This window comes from Carassius carassius, chromosome 8 (genome assembly GCF_963082965.1).
Source record: "Carassius carassius chromosome 8, fCarCar2.1, whole genome shotgun sequence".
Classification (NCBI taxonomy): domain Eukaryota; kingdom Metazoa; phylum Chordata; class Actinopteri; order Cypriniformes; family Cyprinidae; genus Carassius; species Carassius carassius.
The window spans coordinates 5772091-5794391 of NC_081762.1; the positions used below are offsets into that span (position 1 = coordinate 5772091).

Here is a 22301-nt window from a genome sequence, read left to right on the forward strand (position 1 = left end):
CATGTAGGATGATTTTACAGCGCAAAATACCTTATCAGATTGTCCTACCACTATAAAATAAACATGTAGGATGATTTTACAGCGCAAAATACCTTATCAGATTGTCCTACCACTATAAAATAAACATGTAGGATGATTTTACAGCGCAAAATACCTTATCAGATTGTCCTACCACTATACAATAAACATGTAGGATGATTTTACAGCGCAAAATACCTTATTAAAATAAACCGGATGATTTTACAGTGCAAAATACCTTATCAGATTGTCCTACCACTATAAAATAAACATGTAGGATGATTTTACAGCGCAAAATACCTTATCAGATTGTCCTACCACTATAAAATAAACATTTAGGAAGTAGGATATATATATATATATATATATATATATATATATATATATATATATATATATATATACACCTTTAAAAAAACATTATACAGTTGTATTCAATTTTTTTATGTAATGATTATTTAATAATTGTTATAGTATATAAAACAAAAGACGAGTTAACTACCGACTTTATTATTTTATTGTAGCAGATGTAATGTTACAGACTCTTCTTAAGTGTGCTGAGCGTTAGTTGCATAATATCTGAGCAAACCTGTGATTACAACATATAAGCAAGAAGCCTTTAAATGTTAATGCCAATTTTACACGACTCGTCACTTATAAACACAGAGAATGCGTCCTTTAAATTACATTGACAATATGATGAATTTCCATGAATAGTAGAACAACAGTGGACCGAAAAAACGAAAGTTCCCTTTCATAGGTCACTTCGATGGTATACCTGGGTGCCGCGCGCTATTTCGCTCAGATTTCATTTGCTTCAGGAAAGCGAATGATCTGTGCCCTAGGAATCATCTCGCGTTCTCAACGGTCGTTTTCTCAAACGAGGATTTACAGCCCACCCCGGAGGCATATGATGCTATCTCCTTCGGTTGTGGACGATATGACGACGACATCTTATCCACCCCGGCCTCGGGGTCTGAGGATTTCGTGGCTGACGCTAGCCCTCTCCCTCCTAGTGGACAGGAGAAGCGTGTTTCCCCCTCGTACAGCGAACTGTTGGACGTGGTTTCTCGCGCGGTGGGTAAACTGGGACTGGATTGGGAGGTTGAGAAGGCCGAGGCCCAACCTTCATCTAAGCTGGACGACCGTTTTTTAACTAGTCGTACACCTGCGCAGCCCCGAAGGCCCTTGCCTTTTTTCCCGGACCTCCACCAGGAAGTTTCGAGGTCCTGGAAACAGCCGTACTCGTAGGGATTGGGGTCCTAAGGTTTCCCACCGGCTCCCCAGCGACAACGAAAGAGGTTAGAGCTGAGCTCGACGGCTAATGCCTCTCGTTCTCGGGCCCCTAATAGCAGCTCCTGATACTCTCGCTGCTTGCCAGGGACTGTGCCCTCCACTAGAGAGCGCTGTTGGACCGTTTTTGCGCATCCAACCCTCTCACTGCAGTCCCATCGCTCAAACATTGACTGTCTCACCGCAAAGGGCGCTTCGAGCAGCATTGGATCGAGTTATCATGTCGAGCGTTCCCTCAGACACTCTGCGCAATTCAGCCTTCAGAATCCGAGGGACGGTTCAAGGGTCTGGCAAAGACGGCCCGTTTATGACAGCTCACTCAGCTACCGCTTTTTCGCTTGTTGAAATTAATTCCTGCCGTGGACACGCTTCAGGATTATACACAACGAGACGCAACAACTTTGACGCATGCGCTTCCCCTGCTTACAAATGCCGCGAGCCTTTCGTGCCCGGACATTTTAACGCGTATGAAAACGTTGCAGAAGGTGGAAATCTTGAAACCGCTAATGTTGTTTCGGGCCGCGTGGGAACGCTTGCCCGGCATTTCACAATGGGTGTTACGCACAATTCGTCACGGATACACCATTCAGTTTCGAAAAGGCCCGCCTCCTTTCCGCGGAATTCTTCCCACGGTTGTGAAGCCAAAGGAAATAGCGGTGCTGCGACTGGAGATGTCAGCTCTTCTAAGGCAAAAGGGGCTATAGAGGAAGTATAAGACTCCCTCTCAGATGGAGTCAGGTTTTTACAGCCGCTATTTTGTTGTACCGAAAAAAGACAGCAGGTTGCGAGCCATTTTGGATTTACGCCATTTGAATCTTGCACTCAGGACGAGCAAATTCAAGATGGTAATGGTAAAGTCTATTTTGTCTCAGATTCAACCAAACAACTGGTTTGTCACGATCGATCTGAAGGATGCATATTTTCATATTCAGATCATCAAGAGACACAGGAAGTTCCTCAGATTCGCTTTAGAGGGCAAAGCGTATCAATACCGCGTTCTTCCTTTTGGCTTAGCTCTGGCTCCCCGAACTTTTTCAAAATGCATGGACGCAGCTCTGGCCCCGTTGCGGCTCCAGGGCGTTCGCGTGTTGAATTACTTAGAAGATTGGCTGGTGTTGGCACAATCGCAGACTCAAGCACACTCTCACCGGGATCTTGTGCTGAATCATTTAAACTGAAGCCTGGGCTTATGCACAAATTTCCAGAAGAAATTTCGCGGACCTGGTCAGTCTGTTAGCGGGCTCTCCATGGGAGATTCCCCTCAGACAGGATTTACTATTGCAAGCACAGGGAATGATTTGGCACCCAAGGCCAGATCTATGGAAGCTGTGGGCGTGGCCTCTGAGCGGAGTGAGTTAATATGTCCTGGTCTTTCTGTTGAAACCACCAAGACTATTATGAATTCTAGAGCAGCTTCTACGAGACGCTTATATGTTTTTAAATGGAAACTGTTTACGGCCTGGTGTGGAATTCATAATATGGATCCAGTTTACTGCCCAGTGGCTTCAGTACTGGAGTTCCTTCAGGACCGTTTCTCTGATGGAGTAACGCCAGCCACTCTGAAAGTTTATGTGGCAGCCATTTCAGCTAACCACGTATATATAGATGGTGCTTCAGTGGGCCGTCATCCGCTGGTTTCTCGTTTTATACAGGGTGCATGACGGCTGAGGCCTTTCCGCCCTGTGCGAGTTCCTTCATGGGATTTATCCATTGTGTTACAGGGTTTATCAGGGCATCCGTTTGAGCTCTTGGAAACTATACCAGATAAAATCCTGACTCTAAAGACAGTTCTTCTTGTGGCTTTATCCTCCCTCAAGAGAGTTGGGGATTTACAGGCTCTTTCTGTTTCACCCTCGTGCATGGAATTTGCACCAGGCTCTGTGAAAGTATTGCTGCGACCGAGGCCTAATTATGTCCCTAAGGTCACTTCTAACCCTTATCGCTTTCAACAAGTGGTCTTGGAGGCTTTACCCCCTGCAGAGGCGGGGTCAAGAGATCTGAGTATTTGCCCTGTCAGAGCTCTAAAGGCTTATGTTGATCGAACAGCCCAATGGCGTGAGTCTGACCAGCTGTTTGTCTGTTTCGGACACAAGAATAAAGGCCATGCTGTCACAAAGCAACGCATGTCCCATTGGCTGGTGGAGGCAATATCTTTAGCCTATGAGGCGCGCGGACTCACTTCGCCCTTAGGAGTTAGAGCTCATTCCACGAGAGCAGTGGCTTCTTCTCAAGCTTTTCTCAGTGGATCTTCGATGGATGATATTTGGGCTGCGGCAGGATGGTCCTCACCGAGCACTTTTATCAAGTTTTACAGTCTGGATGTGAGGACGGCTCCTGGCTCCCGGGTTCTCTCCGCTTGAGCAGATGGTTCCTTGGATCCCAGCTATCAGGTACGTCAGGTATTATGGTATAGGGTTCCCATACGGTGACGTCACCGCAGCATCTCGTTCCCTATTCAGGGAACCATGGTTACATACGTAACCGAGATGTTCTACATTAATAAATGCATTATGCAAAAATTAGTCTTAATGTCTTAGTCTTATGCAACAACAAAATTTAATACTGTATAATTTCACCTTCGTAAGCATGTATGCTGGGTTTGCAGTTGATTAATTTTAATGTAGATATCTGTGTATTTTCCAGTCTGTGGTATTTTCAAATATTGACGTCGCGCGGAGATGATGTCAGATTGTGTTCCCAGTCTCTAGCGAACCTGGGGTTTCACAGCTGATGTTGTGAAATGTCTTATAGTGAGCTTTAGTATTTACTTTAGCCTAAGAAGTATTTGAAAGGCAGTTACATTTATAAAGCGAAATCATTTTGTCATAACATTACAAGAACAAAGTACTGAAACTGAGAAAATTATTATTATTCGCCCCGCATTCTGTTCAGTTTATATGTTTCTAAATTAAAAGGCCATCATGAATTTAATAGTTTCACATTAAATCACATATGTTAATCAAGTATATTTTATACAAGTGCTATAACAAGTCTCAGCTAGCTTAATGCAGTACACATAGCAAGGGCTTTTAAATAATACAATAAATAAAAAGAAAACAGATAGAATAGAGCAAGCTAGTGTTAGAGGTCTTTTTTATATAATTCTATAATAAATAAAAAAGAAACTAGACAGAATACAAAAATATTAGTTAAGATTTTTTTTTTAAGAATATAATTAGAATATTGAGTGCTAAAGTTAGAGGGTCAAATAAAGATGGAAGAGATGGGTTTTTAGCCAGTTCTTGAAGATGACTAAGGACTCAGCTGATCGGATTGAGTTCGGGAGGTCATTCAACCAGGAGGGAACATTTCATTTAAAAGTCTGTAAAAGTGACACTGTGCTTCTTTGTGATGGCACAATCAAGCTTCTAGTGGGGACATAAGACTGAAGTAATACATTTAGGTAAATGGGTGCAGAGCCAGTGGTGGTTTTGTAAGCAAACATCAATGCCTTGAATTTTATGCGAGCAGCTATTGGTAGCCAGTGCAAATTGATAAACAGAGGTGTGACTTGCATTCTTTTCGGCTCATTAAAAATTAATCTTGCTGCCGCATTCTGGATTAATTGTAAATGTTTGATAGAACTGGCTGGAAGACCTGCCAAGAGAGCATTGCAATAGTCCAGCCTGGACAGAACAAGAGCTTGAACAAGGAGTTGTGCAGCATGTTCCGAAAGAAAGGACCTGATCTTTAAGATTTAATATTTATTCTGTATTGATTAGAGGATTATTTGGTAATAATCTCTCTCTCCCTCTCTATACACACACACACACTCAAACACACAGAGATAGATAGATAGATAGATAGATAGATAGATAGATAGATGATAGAGATAATAATGAAAGCACATTTTGATTATAGAAGTACAGCAACTTTCCTCTGAATATTTGTATTTATTTATTTTAAAATCTCCATTGGCAGTATTTTACAATTATAACTTCAGACATATTTTAGATCGGTGTCTTTAGGATGTATACAGTCAGGAGGTAGTTCTCTAACATTCGTGTCTGAAATAAAATCTAGAAGATGTGCAAGATTTCAGTTTACTAAAGCATTCCATTTAGCCACATAAATACAGTGTAAACAGCTAAAATGTGTTATTGTGATTATAATATTAGTAATAAAAATATTTTGGATGTTCTTAAATTATTTTCTCTGACCTGACTTTAATGTGATAAGTGTAACTGTGTTGCTGAACCATTCAATAGTGTCGTTTGTTTGGGAAAACGCTGCCTCGTGTTACCACCACGATTACGTCAAATGACATAGACAATCTTTGGGTTCCTATTGGCTACTACAGTCGGAGGTGGGGCTAACGCATCAAAACCGGAAATAAGCATAACAATAACGAGAAAAAAATGATTTGCAGTCTGTACACTTTGCATTCTACAATAGGACACATATTTCACTTTTCATAAGTACTCTGTACACACTGACCCATAGAACTGTCTTGATATCCTCATCATGCCAAACCAACAAACTTTCAGTGTCAAACTATAAATAATACATTGAATTCATCTGAAAAGACGGCGCTCACACACACACACACAAACACACACACACATATATACATATATTTAATAAATGGATAATATTTCAAGATTGGTAATATGACATCTACAAAACTGGTAATATTTGATCAAAAATGACTTTTAATCGACATTTAAGACGCTGAAAGTTATCCACAGACAATAATAACTTTAGACTTTCACTGAGGTTACTAACTTACCACACACTAGCTTTAAAGTAACGTTACTACAAATGAATTCGGTCTGACAAATGCGTATGGACAGATAAAACTGCAATATTTATTATCAATATTGACTATAATGTGTCGTTTTCAAATGTGGAAACTGTCCGATCTAGTTATGGTGAAGGTAAAGGGGAGGGGGTGATCCGCAACACAACACGAGCATACTTCAACCACTGGGGCTCTTCTGCATCTTCGCCGTATACAATCGCGAGGAAATTAAGCGAACACACGACATGAGCTCGACGGAAACCAGCGGCACCGACGCATCTGCCTCCTTTTAATAACCGGACGCGCGTTTCCTCTCCGGTCGACCGACTGTACCGTGTTCAGGATGGGCAAAGAGGTGAACGGCGTCTCTCGGAGTCGCTTCGAGGCAAGTAGCCACTGCTTATTTACAGATTGACATTTCGATGTAAACAATCGTGCGTTTTTACTCCTAAACGTCTTAAATAACGGAGGATTCTACGTGTTGTTGCTGTAGAAGAGGCCGAGCTTCCGGAATCATACATAAGAGTTCAGCTCTTCTAGTCACTTGACAGTCTGTAAAACACGCTCAGTAATGTATGTTGACCAATGCCAACCTCAAATCCAGCGTTATGCCTCTTTTAAGTCGCTGTTTATTGTTTCTTGTCAGGTCTGCTTTGTGTCTGCTTGTATAAACACAACCATTGTTCCTAGCTTATAGAGTCACAAAAGGTGCTTTAATATATCCTCTGTTGTTTACGTGAAGCAACAGTAGGTTGCGAGCTACGCTTCGAAGGCTTTTCTAAATTAAACTGGTTAGCTGAGATTATAGGAGACGGATAATGGTGGTAGGCCCACAGGCTGAAGTGGGGAAGAAAAAACAGCCGGCCAAAACAAAAGCTGGATATATGTACACGGGCCTTTACGCGTAAAAACACAAGCGCATCACAGCTCTTTACTACAAAGGAAAGCTGGGACTTTATGCAAACATTTAGTTTGTTGCTTCACTCGAAGACACAAGATCAATCGTGTTTAAACAAGTTATAACTGTGTTTACATCGGGTGTGTCTCAACTTAGTGAGCTGACTACTTAGAGTGCGTGCTGCAGTTTTGGTCGTCTGTGATGCTGTCTAGGTAGGCGGCTTACTAGGTTTGACACACAGCCATTGGCCATTGACACGCATTGCATTGATGCTATGCTTTAATGTCGTGGGTAGTTGTTCTTAAAGATCAGATGTAGACATGCAATGTCTAAGTGAGACATTGTAGGCAGTTACTAAAGATTATTTTGTTATGTAATGCCCCAGTGTTGATCTACCCTGTAATACGTTGGAATATAATCCTATCCTAACCAATGGGTTAGTCGTGGCCTAATGGTTAGAGAGTTGGACTCCCAATCGAAAGGTTGTGAGTTCGAGTCCCGGGCCGGCAGGAATTGTGGGTGGGGGGAGTGCATTTACAGTTCTCTCTCCACCTTCAATACCATGACTTAGATGTCCTTGAGCAAGGCACTGAACCCCCAACTGCTCCCCGGGCGCCGCAGCATAAATGGCTGCCCACTGCTCCGGGTGTGTGCTCACAGTGTGTGTGTGTGTGTTCACTGCTCTGTGTGTGTGCATTTCGGATGGGTTAAATGCAGAGCACAAATTCTGAGTATGGGTCACCATACTTGGCTGAATGTCACTTCACTCACTTTCAAAATTTACCATGGTGTCCAGTTACCGACACATTACCACAAGTGTTTAATTCTCTATACAGAGTATACACAACTTGAAAAGCCATTTTAACCATTCAGGGTGTGACATTACTGACAAATTACCAATAATTTTACATAGACTAGCTGTCCTCTTTGTATGACATTTAAATGTTTATTTCTGATGGTTGAAATTTCAGCGTGGTTGAAAAGTGACATAGCGCCAAGCATAAAAGAATGAGAATTATTAAATAAATATTCAGTAATAATTACAATCATAACACATTTATTTGTGATAAAGTTTGTGCATTATTGAAAACTTATACTAGACACAAATGCCATAAAAACAACTTGCGTATTTCTGAAACTTTCTTTTTAACATTTGAAGGACCTCCCATAATCATAGTAGTTCATTATTACTGTACAATAATAACTTGGCCATTTTTGTTAAGATACAAGGCCTAGTTGCAGTATTTCTATTGCAAAGACATGAATGCAATTAGTATTTCAGAAGCACTGCATTGTTACCGGCTTAGGCCTGTTTCTTTTTTTAGGATCTGAGTGATTATTTGGACATTGTTTTGGTAACAGCAGCATGAGAGTTATATTTACAAACGACTGACAGTTCATATTATGCTCAGTTGCTTGATTGTAGCAATATTGCCTGAAAATATGAATATAGCATACAACAATTTTACTGAGGAAACAGGGTTGTTTATGGGTCAACAGAAGGTTTAGCTGACAACGATATCTAAGCCAGTCAGAGCTCTAGAAGCTGTTGCATTCCATGTAAAAGGAAGTGAGTCACTTTTTCTTGTCATTAAAAGTTAACTAATATAACAGAAATTTCATTCATTAAAACTGTAGTCGGTAGGAGTCAACTGTATAATCAATGAGTATATATATATATATATATATAATATATTATATTATTTTATATATATATATATATATATATATATATCTATATATATATATATATAGATATATATATATATATAGATATATATATATATATATATATATATATATATAACTAAAACCCCCAAAACTACTAAAATGATGGGGAAAAAAAATACTAAAATATAATTTTTTTAAATTTTATTTTTTGATCGTAAAGTATGACCTGCACTCATCTTTGTGTGGTTTTCACCCATGTAAAAACAATTACAGGAGACATTTAGATATAAAAGGGATCTGGTTATGAGAAAAGTCATCTGGCGACATAGTGTTTCAGATGAGCCAGAAACAAGTGATCAATCATTCCTGGTTTGTAACAGTTTGCAGTCAGACATCACACGGCTCATCCTCAAACAAACAAACAGATGGAAGGTTGCTCCATACAGCCTGGATAATAAAGAATAGCTGTAAGCTATCTCACACATTGTTTGTTTGTCTTTCTCAGCTGAGTCAATGCTGTAAAGGAACTGTTCACCCAAAAATGAAAGTTCACTCATCATTTACTCCCCCTCATGTCATTTCAAACCTGTAGTGACTTTCTTTCTTTTGTGTAACACTAGAAGAGCTTTAACAGAATGTCTAAGCAGTTTTTCCATTACAATGAAAGTGAACAGTCTCTGGAGTTGTGGAGCTGTAAAACGAACCATGAAGATGACAGTAACTGTATTAGCGTCCACGCTAATGTACCGTCGGTTTATTATAAGCACACACTGCAGTTATGTCTCCTGCTGCTTTAAATGCTTGATCTCTTTAATGTCAGGTGGATTCTGATTGGCTGTCAATGTTTTATATGTTCTTCATTCGGAAAGTGATTCCAACGATCTTGTTCAACCGTGCCATTATCTGTGATACATTTTCTGTGTTAATTAGTGAATTTTGACGAAGAGGCCTCAACAGACTGCTGCGATCAGATTCTTGTTCAGATCAAGATGGGCTTATAAAAAGAAATCAGTGTTTTTGTATTTTAATAATAAACTATTTATGCACGCTCCACTATTCTTGGATGTGAGGTAGACACTTCTTAAAAAAGGGAACATCTGGTCCGGTCTGAATTATTCAGCAGGACAATCTGTATCTCTTGTTACCACTTGGAAAAAAGGTTTTGTGGTTTTTTGGGAGCAAGATGAGACCTCTGGTGTACATTTCATGTAGTATCTGGCACAAAGTCCAACCTGTAGGGCAAAAAAATAGAATTTGGGATTGAAATTATAATTTTCTTTTCCAGAAAATTTGATTTGTGTAATTGTTTCAGTTTTAAAATGCATTCTGCACTACTGCCAATTTACAGAAAGTGACAAAAAAAGTATCCTTAGCTCGAAATATTATTTCTACTTTAAAGTAGTTACTCCATAATTAGAAAAAATAAATTGGAGAAATTTAGCATTACATCACTTGCTCAGCAATGGATCCTCTGCAGTGAATGGGTGCCGTCAGAATAAGAGTCCGAACAGCTGATGAAAATTATGAATTTTTCTTTTGTTTCACAAGATGTTAATTAATGAACTGGAGTCATGTGAATTGTGTTGTTTGTATCAGCTTTTTGGACGGCACCCATTCACTGCAGAGGATCCATTGCTGATCAGGTGATCTGATTATGAATGGAAAGTATACAAATAAAAGCTAATAAGACATTATTAATCCATTGCTGCACATTTTAGGAAGCAGTAACCGACGTTTGTGTAACTTGACAGTTATTTCAGTAAAATCCATTTGATGCATGTTGCTGACCTTTGAACTCATGAGCCACACAGTTTTATAAATGCATGCCTTTCTGTCTCCTCAGATGTTCTCCAATAATGACGAGGCTGTTATCAACAAGAAGCTGCCGAAGGAACTGTTGTTACGGTTGGTGTGAAACCCATTCAGCACTTCTCTCTCTTCCTGCTTCATTTCCTTATTTTAATAACGATCTTAATCATCTCTGTCTTCTTCATCTCTCCTTGTCTTTGCTGTTTTTAGAGCGTAGACTTGTTTTCGAACGAACAGAAATAACGAAGACTTTGATGACTCTTCTATCTAGCTTTTTGTTAATGATTTTTGCTAATAGTTCTGATGTTTTCCTGCAGAATTTTCTCGTTTCTGGATGTAGTCACACTTTGCCGCTGCGCACAAGTCTCCCGAGTAAGTGTGTGTTGTGGCACGATAAGTGTCTGTTTTGACATTTGCTCATTTCACACTTTTAAGAGCCTCTAAAACTATAACATAGTGAAATATTTAGTGGATTGAATGTTGCTTGCAGTGATGCTTTGTCAGGATATAAAGCTACTTTTGAATGGCTGTCTATGGAGGGATTTTTTTTTTGTGAATATGTATCTGTAGTGGATTGAGTTTCTGTTTCTCATTTTCTCTCTCTTTTCTCAGTCATGGAACGTGTTAGCCCTGGATGGCAGTAACTGGCAGCGCATTGACCTCTTTGACTTCCAGAGAGACATTGAGGTGAGTAGAGAGTAGTTGTTCTTAAGGCCCTGCATTTACTGCAAATGAAAGTTCATTTTCGTTCTTCATTTCGGGGCAAAAAGAAGTTCGAAAAGGCTGAGTGATGATTTCAAACTTTCCAACACCCCTGCGCTGCTGGAGGCGGGGTGTCAATTAATGTAAACATGTCGCGACGCTCGCGGAGCCAAACGAACTCCCCCAGAAAGTTTGCTTCGGTCAGCTGTTTCGCACTGCCGAAAATAACTCAAAACTAAGTTTGTTTTGGCCTGATTTTGTTCGAAATTATGTCATATCTGTTTGTTCTTTGATTTTGTTTGAAGAATAATGGGGCCTTTAATCTGGACAGTCCACATTTTGTTCTGAGTTCTAAAATATAAGGAATTTCAGGCAGTATTTAATACAAAGTGGCTAATAAATCTCTGTATTTACAGGGCCGTGTGGTGGAGAACATCTCAAAACGGTGTGGAGGCTTCCTAAGGAAGTTAAGTCTTCGAGGATGTCTGGGGGTCGGAGACAGCGCTCTCAGGTGGGATAGAGGGACAGATGAATGCTTATCTATGATGAGCACATTTTCACAACCAAAAGATGAAACTGTTCATTCTTGAAGACACTTTTGGAGATGGAGGCACAAAAAACCAAGACTCGTTTTTTTTTTTTTTTTTTTATACATTTACATGTATGCATTTGACAGAAGGTTTATCCAAAGCACTGCTGTTCAGAAGTTTGGGGTCAGTACATGTTTTGAACAAAAGTGAAGACATTTATAATGTTTTTGTTCTTTCTGTTCATCTCAAAGCATTGTGAAAAATGCGTCACGCTTTTCCCAAAAATGCAAAGCAGCTCAACCTTTTTCAGCATTGATAATAATAATGTTTTTTTTTTCATCAGCATATTGAGTGTTTTCTGGTTGATCATGCGAGACTGAAGACTGGAGTAATGATGCTGAAAATTCAGCTTTGCATCATAGGAATAAATTACAATATTCAAATATAAGACAGTTATTTTAGATAGCAGCCATATTTAGCAATATCTCAATATTATTTCATCAATATCTTTTTTGACTTCTTTCTAAAATCGTAAAAAAAAAAAAATCTTACTCACCCCAAACTTTTTAATATGGCAAATTTGATCGGTTCAATATTTGGGCTTGTATGTTGCATTAAAAATGCTGTCAGTGATAAGGTGTTGTGAGAAATCATTTAGTCAACTCTTCAGCAGCAAAGTCTGACCAACCAGAAATACTTTCTGCGTCAAGAATTTTGATTTCTGGTTTAGCAAAATAAAAAAATGCTGAATTTGCTTATTGTACCTTTGCATTTAAAGGAGTAGTTCACTTCCAGAACAAAAACGTACAGATAATGTACTCACCCCCTTGCCTTCCAAGATGCTCTTACTTCAGTCGTAAAGAAATTATGTTTTTGGAGCAAAACATTTCAGGATTTCTCTCCATATAATGGACTTCTATGGTGCCCCTGAGTTTGAACTTCCAAAATGCAGTTTAAATGCAGCTTTAAATGCAGCTTTAAATGGCTCTAAACAATCCCAGCCGATGAAGAAGGGTCTTATCTAGTGAAACGATCATCTGTTTTCTAAAAAAATATATATACAATTGATATACTTTTTAACCTCAAACGCTTGTCTTATCAAGCTCTGTGTGAACTCAAGCTTTTTTCCGGTTCATGACAGTTAAAAACTCCTATCTCATTTTCTCCTCCAACTTCAAAATCATCCTACATCGCTGCAGAAATACCGACCCAGTGTTTACAAAGTGAACATGCAAAGAAGATCAAATGCCCTTTTCAAAAAAATGAGAAAGTGAGATGGGAGTTTTTAGACCTACCCTAACTGTCTTGAACCAGATAAAACAGAGTTCACACAGCGTTTAAGGTTAAAAAATATATGAATTGTAGTTTTTTTTTTAGAAAATAACAGATTGTTTCGCTAGAAAAGACCCTTCTTCCTCATTTAGAGCCATTTAAAGCTGCATTTAAACTGCATTTTGGAAGTTCAAACTCAGGGACACCATAGAAGTCCATTATATGGAGAGAAATCCTGAAATGTTTTGCTCCAAAAACATAATTTAAAGAAAGAAAGACATGAACATCTTGGATGACAAGGGGGTGAGTACATTTTCTGTAAATTTTACTCTCTTTTTAAAGTTTTAACGTAAAACCTTACGTTAATAGTTTTAGAGCAAAGAACACTTCAGTTTATTTTGTCACTTTGCTCTTCATGTTGTCTGCCTTCCATTCTGAAAGATGTCACATTTAAACTCAAGACATTATTGCAGCTTGAAAGGAAATTCAAGCATTGTTTAATGTTTCATATAAAATTAGTTTTTGTCTCTCACAGAACGTTTGCCCAGAACTGCAGAAATATAGAGCTGCTCAGCCTCAATGGCTGCACCAAGATCACTGACAGGTGAGAGAAAGATGCGATGTGTGTGGAAATGGTTGTTGATCTCTGTTAAAACCTCTTTCTTTCTTTTTGCAGTACCTGTAACAGCTTGAGTAAATTTTGTCCCAAACTGAAGCACTTGGATCTTGCCTCCTGCACCTCAATCACAAACCTGTCCCTTAAAGCTCTGAGGTCAGCGTTCCTGGATGCACACACTTGCTGTTTATGCAAAATGCTTCTCTAGGGCTAAATGACTCTGTCTGTGTCATTTTAGCGAGGGCTGTCCGTTGCTAGAGCAGCTGAACATCTCGTGGTGTGATCAGGTGACCAGAGATGGCATACAAGCGCTTGTGAGATGCTGTCCAGGACTCAAAGGCCTGTTCCTCAAGGGCTGCACACAGGTAACTCTGTGCTTTCACAACATGTTCAAGCCTTCTTCACTGTCCTTCCAACCCTTCTGTGTTATTTAGACACAACCATAGCTAGCTTTTTAATAAATCTTTAAATGTGCAGTGTGTGTCACTAGCACTGTCCACCCCCACAGTACTGTTAACTAAAAATTAAAGATCTGGAAAAAAAAAAGCTAAATTATAACTTCTAAAAAATGGCTGAAATAACTAGCTGACTAAAAGTAAAAAGAGAAATAAAATTAATTACTAGCTCTTCTCCTCAATGATATAACTATTAATGAAAGCTGAAACCATTAAAAATTATTTTTAGTCATTTAAATAATGCTGTAAAAAAGAAATATTTTGATGAAAGTCTTAAAAAAAGAGAAGAAAAGAAGAAATTTAGAAGACAAAACGAAAATTAGAAATGTTGCTTTTGGCAGCTGACTGAATTAAGCTGAAGTTGATTTACCGTACTTACTAAACTGAGATAAAAATTGAAGCCATATATATATATATATATATATATATATATATATATATATATAAGCACATAACTAAATTACTTAAACTAAAATTAAAATAGAAATGAAAACATAAAATGAAAAGGTAATTCAGAATGGCAATAAATACCATAGTCCTGACTATACCTAGTCCTCAAAAGCATGCATTGATTAAAACAAATTAAATAAAAGGTTAAATTAAGCAGAAATAAAATAAATACAACACTTTTTTATGCAAAAACAAACAAACATAAATGTTAAAAAAAGAATGAAAATGAGTAATGTTGTTTTTCAGTTAATTGAAATAAGTAGGTACTAAAATGACAAAAAATAAAATAAGAAATATGAATAAAAGCACATAAGAAATTTGCTGAAACCTTAACTAAAATAAATGTAAAAATTGAAGCACAAATTGAATAGTGGTTACAAAGTAGTAAAAAAAAAAAAAAAAGTCAGATAACCTAAACAATGTGATTAACATCAGGGTTAACTGTTGTTATCCACATTAAAACGGAGATTTTTCATTCAATGGCAACCTGATAGGGACAAAAAAAAAAACCAACCACCAAACCAAAATGAAACATTTCTGCAAAATGTTTCATTTTGTAATCTACGTAAAAATAAATAGGCATTAAACTACATGAGGGTGAGTAAATAATGACAAGTTTTATTTTAGGGTGAACTGTCACTTTAAATCCATTCATTATGTGTCACTCTCTCTCTCTCTTATGTTTTCTCTCTTCATAGTTGGATGATGAAGCACTTCAGCATATTGGAGCACACTGTCCAGAGCTGGTCACACTCAATTTGCAGACGTGTTCAGTAAGTCACACACATTCAGTCGTACAGGGGTCGGGTGTGAATATATCCTGCGGGTGAGTTCCTCATGCAGCTCTGTCTGTGTGTGAATCGAGCAGCAGATCACAGATGAAGGTCTCATAACCATCTGTCGCGGGTGCCATCGGCTGCAGTCTTTATGCGTGTCCGGCTGCGCAAACATCACAGATGCTATTCTCAATGCCTTGGGCCAAAACTGCCCTCGCCTCAGGTGTGTAACCCACACATCAGCTGCAATCCCCACAAGCCAGTTTTTCTCCTCTTTTAACCGATGCATCATTGATCTCTGTGTCTGTGTAGAATATTAGAGATGGCTCGCTGCTCTCAGCTTACAGATGTAGGCTTCACCTCACTAGCGCGGGTGAGTAAACTATCCCTCCATCTGTGCTGACCCTCCAGAGCTTCTAACAACTTAAAATCCAGCGTGTGGTTTGCTCTTCTGTTCTCTCACGCTTTCATTTTTTTCCAGAATTGTCATGAATTAGAAAAGATGGATTTAGAAGAGTGTGTACAGGTGAGTCACAGTGGGTTGGCATTGAGAGTAACGCATAATAATGTTCAAATATTGTTACATGCAGTATTAAATGTTATTAATTCTAAACGAAGAACACTGCATTTGATAAATCCCTCTGAAATATTTTTTGTTGTCCATTGAAGTGATTAGTCACTTTTAAAAATGGGTGAAATTTTAACGGAGACTCTTTAAGAGAAGCAACTTGAAAAGTATGGATTATTTTCTTTATATAAAAAAGGAATTTGATATTTTTATAATAAATATTTGTGATCAGTTAAAGAGAAATCGTATTCATACAAACAGCTCATTCTTTGAGTAATATTTTCCAAATCATAAAAGTTAAAACCTTATAAATGTTTGAAAAGGTTTTAAATCGTAAGCCTGAATGCATTTTTTTTTAATTAAAATTGTAGTTTTTATGATCATTGTGTTATTGTTTAATACTACTAGATGTGTAATCTTGTTTCTGCCATGGAATAAAACATAAAAATTGTGACTTTTTGTCTCACAATTCTGGGGGATAAAAGATAAAGACTCAAGAATTGAGAGATATTGTATAAACATAGAATTGCAAGTTAAAAATCACAATTTGGGAACATACACGAACTGTATTCTTGCAATTCAATTTACATCTTGCAGTTCTTTTTTTTACCACCTAGATTGTAAAATATGCTTTCATTAGTAGTCTTATTTTAAATTAAAAATAACTTAATATTATTTCCAGTTTTGTATTTTATATATAACTATACAAACGTGTGTGTGTATATATATATATATATCTCATTATATATATATCATTATTTTCAATATTATCATTCAAATGATTTTGTATGTTCTTTTGCACAGTAATCGATGCGAATATGTAATTTTCACATTAAAATCTCATGGCTTTCTATTTTCTCTATAGATTACAGATGGAACGCTCATCCAGCTATCTATACACTGCCCTCGACTCCAGGTTCTGGTAAGAATTAAAACACAAAAGTGTCCCAAAAAAATGACACTGCATATTTTAAATTCAGCATTTTAAATGTGTGTTATTAGATCTTACTATGACCAGTTAATTTGTGCATATGTGTTTGTCATTTCATATAATCACAATCCGGAAGAAAAAATCGGACACTATTTCTGTTTGATCATGACTTTAATTAGAGCTGTCAATTTAATTTAGTGTGATCAATTATAAAAAAAAAAATCAAACGAGAAACAGACCATGGATCTCTTGTTTGTGTGTTTGGCTCTCTGTTGCAGAGTTTGTCTCACTGTGAGCTCATCACTGATGATGGCATCAGGCAGCTGGGCAGCGGACCCTGCGCTCACGACCGACTGGAGGTGATCGAGCTCGACAACTGCCCGCTCATTACAGACGCGTCTTTAGAGCATCTGAAAACCTGTCACAGCCTGGACCGCATCGAGCTGTACGACTGTCAACAGATCACCCGCGCCGGCATCAAGCGCTTGAGGGTGAGCCCTGCAGTCTATTATTGGTCCTAAATGTAAAACCTTGCAGGATCTAGATGGAGGAATCATTTACAGTGCTCAGTATGCACCCAAGTATTGGGTTTAAATGGTGTAGATATTTGACTAAATCATGCAAATTGGGATCCATTTACTGTGATTTTGGTTCAGTAATTAAAAAAGTGCTGCAAATATAAATGTAATTGGAGAGATTAGTGAATTTAAAAAATGGTTTTCAAATAACTGGCCTTAGTGTTTACCTAAATAAAATTTAACCTGTAAACTGTCACCCGGCGCCTCGGTGGGTCCCCTACGTTTACTTCACTATTACAATTAAAACCTAATCTAATCATGACAAACTATATATCATTGGAAAGCTCTAAGACTCTTAAATAGATATTTTACCCATCTTTTTTTGTAAAAAATTATATAGGAAAAGTAATAGATTAACTTATGGCAAGAGTGCACCCCAAAAACCTACATCATGACAGGAGTTCTGACCTTTGAAAAAAAAAAAAAAAGTATTTCTCTATCACACTTTAGAAATCATCAGAAATTATATATTATAAAATCTCAAAATTCATCCTTTGAAACCCATTTTAAATTCAAACATTGCATTACCAATTAATTCATGAATTCATGAATTATAAAAATGTAGGTTTGGATCATGCACTTTGTTCAAAAATGTGAGTGACAGTTAACAGGTTAAATCAGTCAACATAGAATTTTTTATTTTAAGTTTATTGAACTAAATTATAGTTAAATTGTAGGACTGTTTTTGAACTATTGCACAACTTTTTATAACCTAAAAAAATATATAATATAATATAAAAATATAAATAATTGTAATATAATATAATATAATAATATAAAATTGTTCAAAATTGACCAAAAAATACCAGAACACAAGTGTCTTTAGTATCAATTGACTTATAGTAGTAGTATTTTGAGTCGGCTTTTATACACATTTTGTTTAACTTTTTTCAGTGTAATTAATGTGCTTTTTTTATTGTTTAAAAACATATTTCTAATGAACTTTTTTTTCCCTGTTTTAGTCATTTTAGCATATTTTCTTTATCTAATATTTATAGTCAATTTGATTTCAGCTTAAACTCCTTGTAAGAATATCAGCACAGATTCTGACACAAGAGGGCGCTAACACAACACAGTTATTGACCTCAAAGTGGATAGATATGATCGATCTGACATGTATCAGATTAAACTTTGGTTGTTTTTGCCACCATGCAGAATTGCTGTATCTGTTGACGTTTATTTATGGTAAAATTGAGTTTTAACATTTTAGCATTCACTATTTTTCATAAATACGCAGTCTTATAGGGTGGGAAGTTATCTCATGCTAGTGAGCTTCCTGCCAGGTGTACATCCACAATTTTTCAATCTTTTTCCTTTTTTCTTGCATCCTCTGTAGACTCACTTGCCCAACATTAAAGTCCACGCCTACTTTGCACCTGTGACTCCGCCTCCATCGGTGGGCGGGAGCCGCCAGAGATTCTGTCGCTGCTGTATCCTTCTATGATGTAAAACGGACTGTGCATCTTGACCTCTCATCCCCTGATCTACCTAGAGCACATGCTGGTGGGTCCCCGGCTCAGATCAGATGGGAGTGATGGAGAGACAAACCCCACACCCACTCATGAGCTTTGATCAACACTACAGTCCATTCAATGGCTTTATACAAGACTTGTATGGTAATTAAAGTGGACGATTTGGGGAATGTGCTACTTTGTTCATCACAAACTATTAGGAGAAGAGAACAGTGGGGCTTTTATGAGAAATATACAGCCACTACAAAACGTCATTGTGGTTACGCAGTCGCTGATGTTCCTTGTTTTTGGATGGACCACCTCAGTTTGATTCAAGGTTATGGTAAACAGGAGACGATCATACAGTAACCAGCTCATGGATTCATGCCTCATCTGTAACACACAGTAACGGTGATCTTTAACCTGTGAGCCCCTGAGGAGCCCAGCTTTGAACACACATTCAGACACATCTCTCTCACACACACACACACACACACACACACAGATTCTCTCTTTCTCTCCGTCTGTGTTGCTCTCAGTGGCTTTGTTAAACTTTAGAGCAGAGGCTGAATATTTTCAAAGCATGATTGTCTTCCGAGTCTTTTCTTCAAATCAGTCTTTACCTCAAAATCTCTTTCGGAAGGGGTCTGAGTTTCAGCCGGCCGGTGGAGAAGCAGGGGCAGATGTGAGGTTAAAGTAAATAAGGTGAGAGGGAAAACAGGAACTGTATTGAGCTGATGAGTGTGTGTCACGCATGAGATTACAGCATCTTGTGTGTATGTAAGAAAATCTGTCATTCATAATCATGGAGAGAACGGCAGTGGGCTTCATTCACGAAACAAGCAGAATGAATTTCTCTCATAAATCCATTAGTTCGTCTAGGGGCACTTTTGGCCTTGTGGTCTTTAAGAAAAGAAATGCCCTTGAAATACACTTTTTTTTTTTTTTTTCACGTTCATGAATAAATTGAAATGCATAACATTTAATTGAATAGAAAATGTAATAATGATTTAATTAATTTTCATAGTTTTTAAATATCAAAATATCTATAAATGTATATATGTGAAACAAACGGCAAAGGCAGGATATTAAAGCGGTAAAGACCATTTTAAATATGCCAGTGAGATATAGAAGTCTGACAGGTTTAAGTGAACTGAAATGTCTGAAGGAATGTTGTTACACAGAAATGAATTTGGTCTTGTGTTTCATAAATGATGCCTGAGGTGTCCCTGTGAGGTGTTTGCATCTGTTTTTTCCCGTCAGTTTCTGTAAGCAGATTTCCTCATTGAAATGAGTTGCAAAATACATCAAATATTTCAGTGGGGCTTTATGGAAGGTGATGTGGTGGCCTAAAAGCATTTAATGTTTCAGATAATTGTAATACTTGATGAAAACTGCAATTACATTAAGCCACTTTTACGTTAATTCAGTTTCTTCAAAAAGTACTCCGTCTAGTACACATTAGACCGAGAGCACAGCGGCTGGGATTAATCCAGAACACATCTGGTTTCTGTCACACACTTTTGTGGAAAGTATTTCAGCAGATCAGAGTCATAAATGCAATAAAAGCTGTATTTTGAAGTTTTTCAGTAGGTTGTGATGGTATGAGACGTGTAGATGTCATCAGGTGCTTTGTCTTTTTCTTTGCTGATGTTCTGTCAGGTTTATTCTACACCTTCTATTCATTCTGTCCTTGTGGTTTTTGCTCTCGACTTTGTCCGCAGCACATAAGACACATCCTAACTTGCAATCAGAGATCTGTTCTTCCAGTCTAGTGTTTTGTTTTTGACCTTGACGTGATCATTTTTAGCCGTGTGTTTTGTGACACACTTCTGTGATTTTACTGCAACTTTTAAAGTGATAGTTCAGCCAAAAATGAAAATGATGTCCCTCAAGTTGACGGCAGCCATTGACTTCCATAGTTTTTGTCCATACTATGGGAGGCAATGGCTAACGTCAACTACTTTACCAGGACTGTTCACAATACCTTCTTTGTGCATGAGAAGAAACAAAGAACTCCTACAATTTAAGGGTGAGTACCGTTTTGGGTGACCTATCCTTTTAATCATTTTTGTGGCACCTGAGATTCTTCATATTGTATGCATATGTAAGTTATTAGTTAATTTGCAAGCAACTTTAACAGGTTTAAGACAATCGTAGATCAACAAAATTATTTTAGAGCTAAACAAAGGTGAATTCTGAGTCTCATAAAACAAACTTCACAGAGACAAATTGCAGCCCAAGTGCACGAAAACCAATGATCTGCTTTGTTCAGGCATGCATCCAATTTCAGGAAGTATTTACATGAACAACACCAGAGTCATTTTGGAGAAATAAGGTCACGTCCTCCATTCCAACAGTTCTGGTCTAATAGCTGTAGAATCTGTCAATATCATTTCAAGGTCATATTTCATTCTTCAAAAAGTAAGGTTTTATGTTGTCCTTAAAGAAATGAAGCTTATTTTAAGAGAAATACGATTTCTGCATTGTGAATTGTTTGTCCATACAGTTAAGGAAACTAAATTATAATTATACACTTGGATTAATTGGGTATTCTTGATGAAAATGTCACTACAAATTGCTTTTGAGTTTAGGGTGAAATGTGGCTTTTAAAAGTTAAGGTGAAAGTGATAGTCCACCCCAAAATGAAAATGGTCATCTTTTAATCGCCCTCAGTTTGTTTCAAATCTGAGTTTGTTTGTTTGTTTGTTAATTTCTTTTTCTTTTTCTTTCTTCTGTTGAACAAAAAAGAAGAGACTTTGAAGAATGTTGGTAACCAAGCGGCTGTTAGCCATTGAACTCCGTAGTATGAAAACAAATACAGTTTGAACTCAGTGGCTACCGTCAGCTGTTCAGTTACCAGTATTCTTCAAAGGAACATCTTTTGAGATTAAGAGATGAAAAATGGTTAGAGGAGTGAATGATGACACTATCACGTTCGCACATCGCTGACATCCTGTACATGCCGTTTACACATGACTAGCTGTCACACTTTGCTTTGTGGAATGCCTCTTGGGAAGTCTATAAACTAATGAAACGGTTCAGTTTGTTATTAAAAACATGATCTTATCACACTCTCAACAAAGTTAAGGACCGTGCCGAAATGTTCTATTCTTCTTCCTGCCAATAAGATAAGAGCCAACACCGATGCTTAGTCACTTTTAGATTTTCTCACAAGCTCCAGTGTCCCTTCCTCACATTTGTCTTTTATTAATATTGCAGTTAAGTGAGAAAGTAAATCCCAAACAGTTTCACAAAGTCAAAATATGACCTGTGTACCTGTATAACCCCCATAATACAAGTATTGTCATTTTAAACTGTATAGTGTTTCAGAGTTCACCATACTGGCAAGGCCTCAAAACGTTGACATCATTTCTTTGTAGTCAACAATACCCTAAATCTTAATCATCAATGCAGTTTGTTCATGTTATGTTTAAAAAAACGCCTGGCCCTTGTTCCTGCATTTGGCTGTTTAATTGGATTTAACCTCATCTTTGATGCCTAATAAGTGTCCTTTTTCTTTCCATCTCTTTTACATTCTC

At 37.6% G+C, this 22301-nt stretch overlaps 1 protein-coding gene across 1 annotated transcript; it reads left to right on the forward strand.

Annotated features, from left to right (window-relative positions):
- Positions 1 to 6210: 6210 nt before the first annotated feature.
- Positions 6211 to 19814, forward strand: LOC132145071 (F-box/LRR-repeat protein 20). The gene is made up of 15 exons (XM_059555783.1): positions 6211 to 6437; positions 10465 to 10526; positions 10748 to 10802; positions 11043 to 11117; positions 11549 to 11643; positions 13470 to 13538; positions 13611 to 13706; positions 13789 to 13915; positions 15154 to 15228; positions 15324 to 15454; positions 15544 to 15604; positions 15713 to 15757; positions 16665 to 16721; positions 17009 to 17221; positions 18645 to 19814. The coding sequence occupies exons 1-15, from the start codon at positions 6396 to 6398 to the stop codon at positions 18750 to 18752; spliced, it is 1311 nt and encodes a 436-aa protein (XP_059411766.1). The 5' UTR covers positions 6211 to 6395; the 3' UTR covers positions 18753 to 19814.
- The last annotated feature ends 2487 nt before the right edge of the window (positions 19815 to 22301 follow it).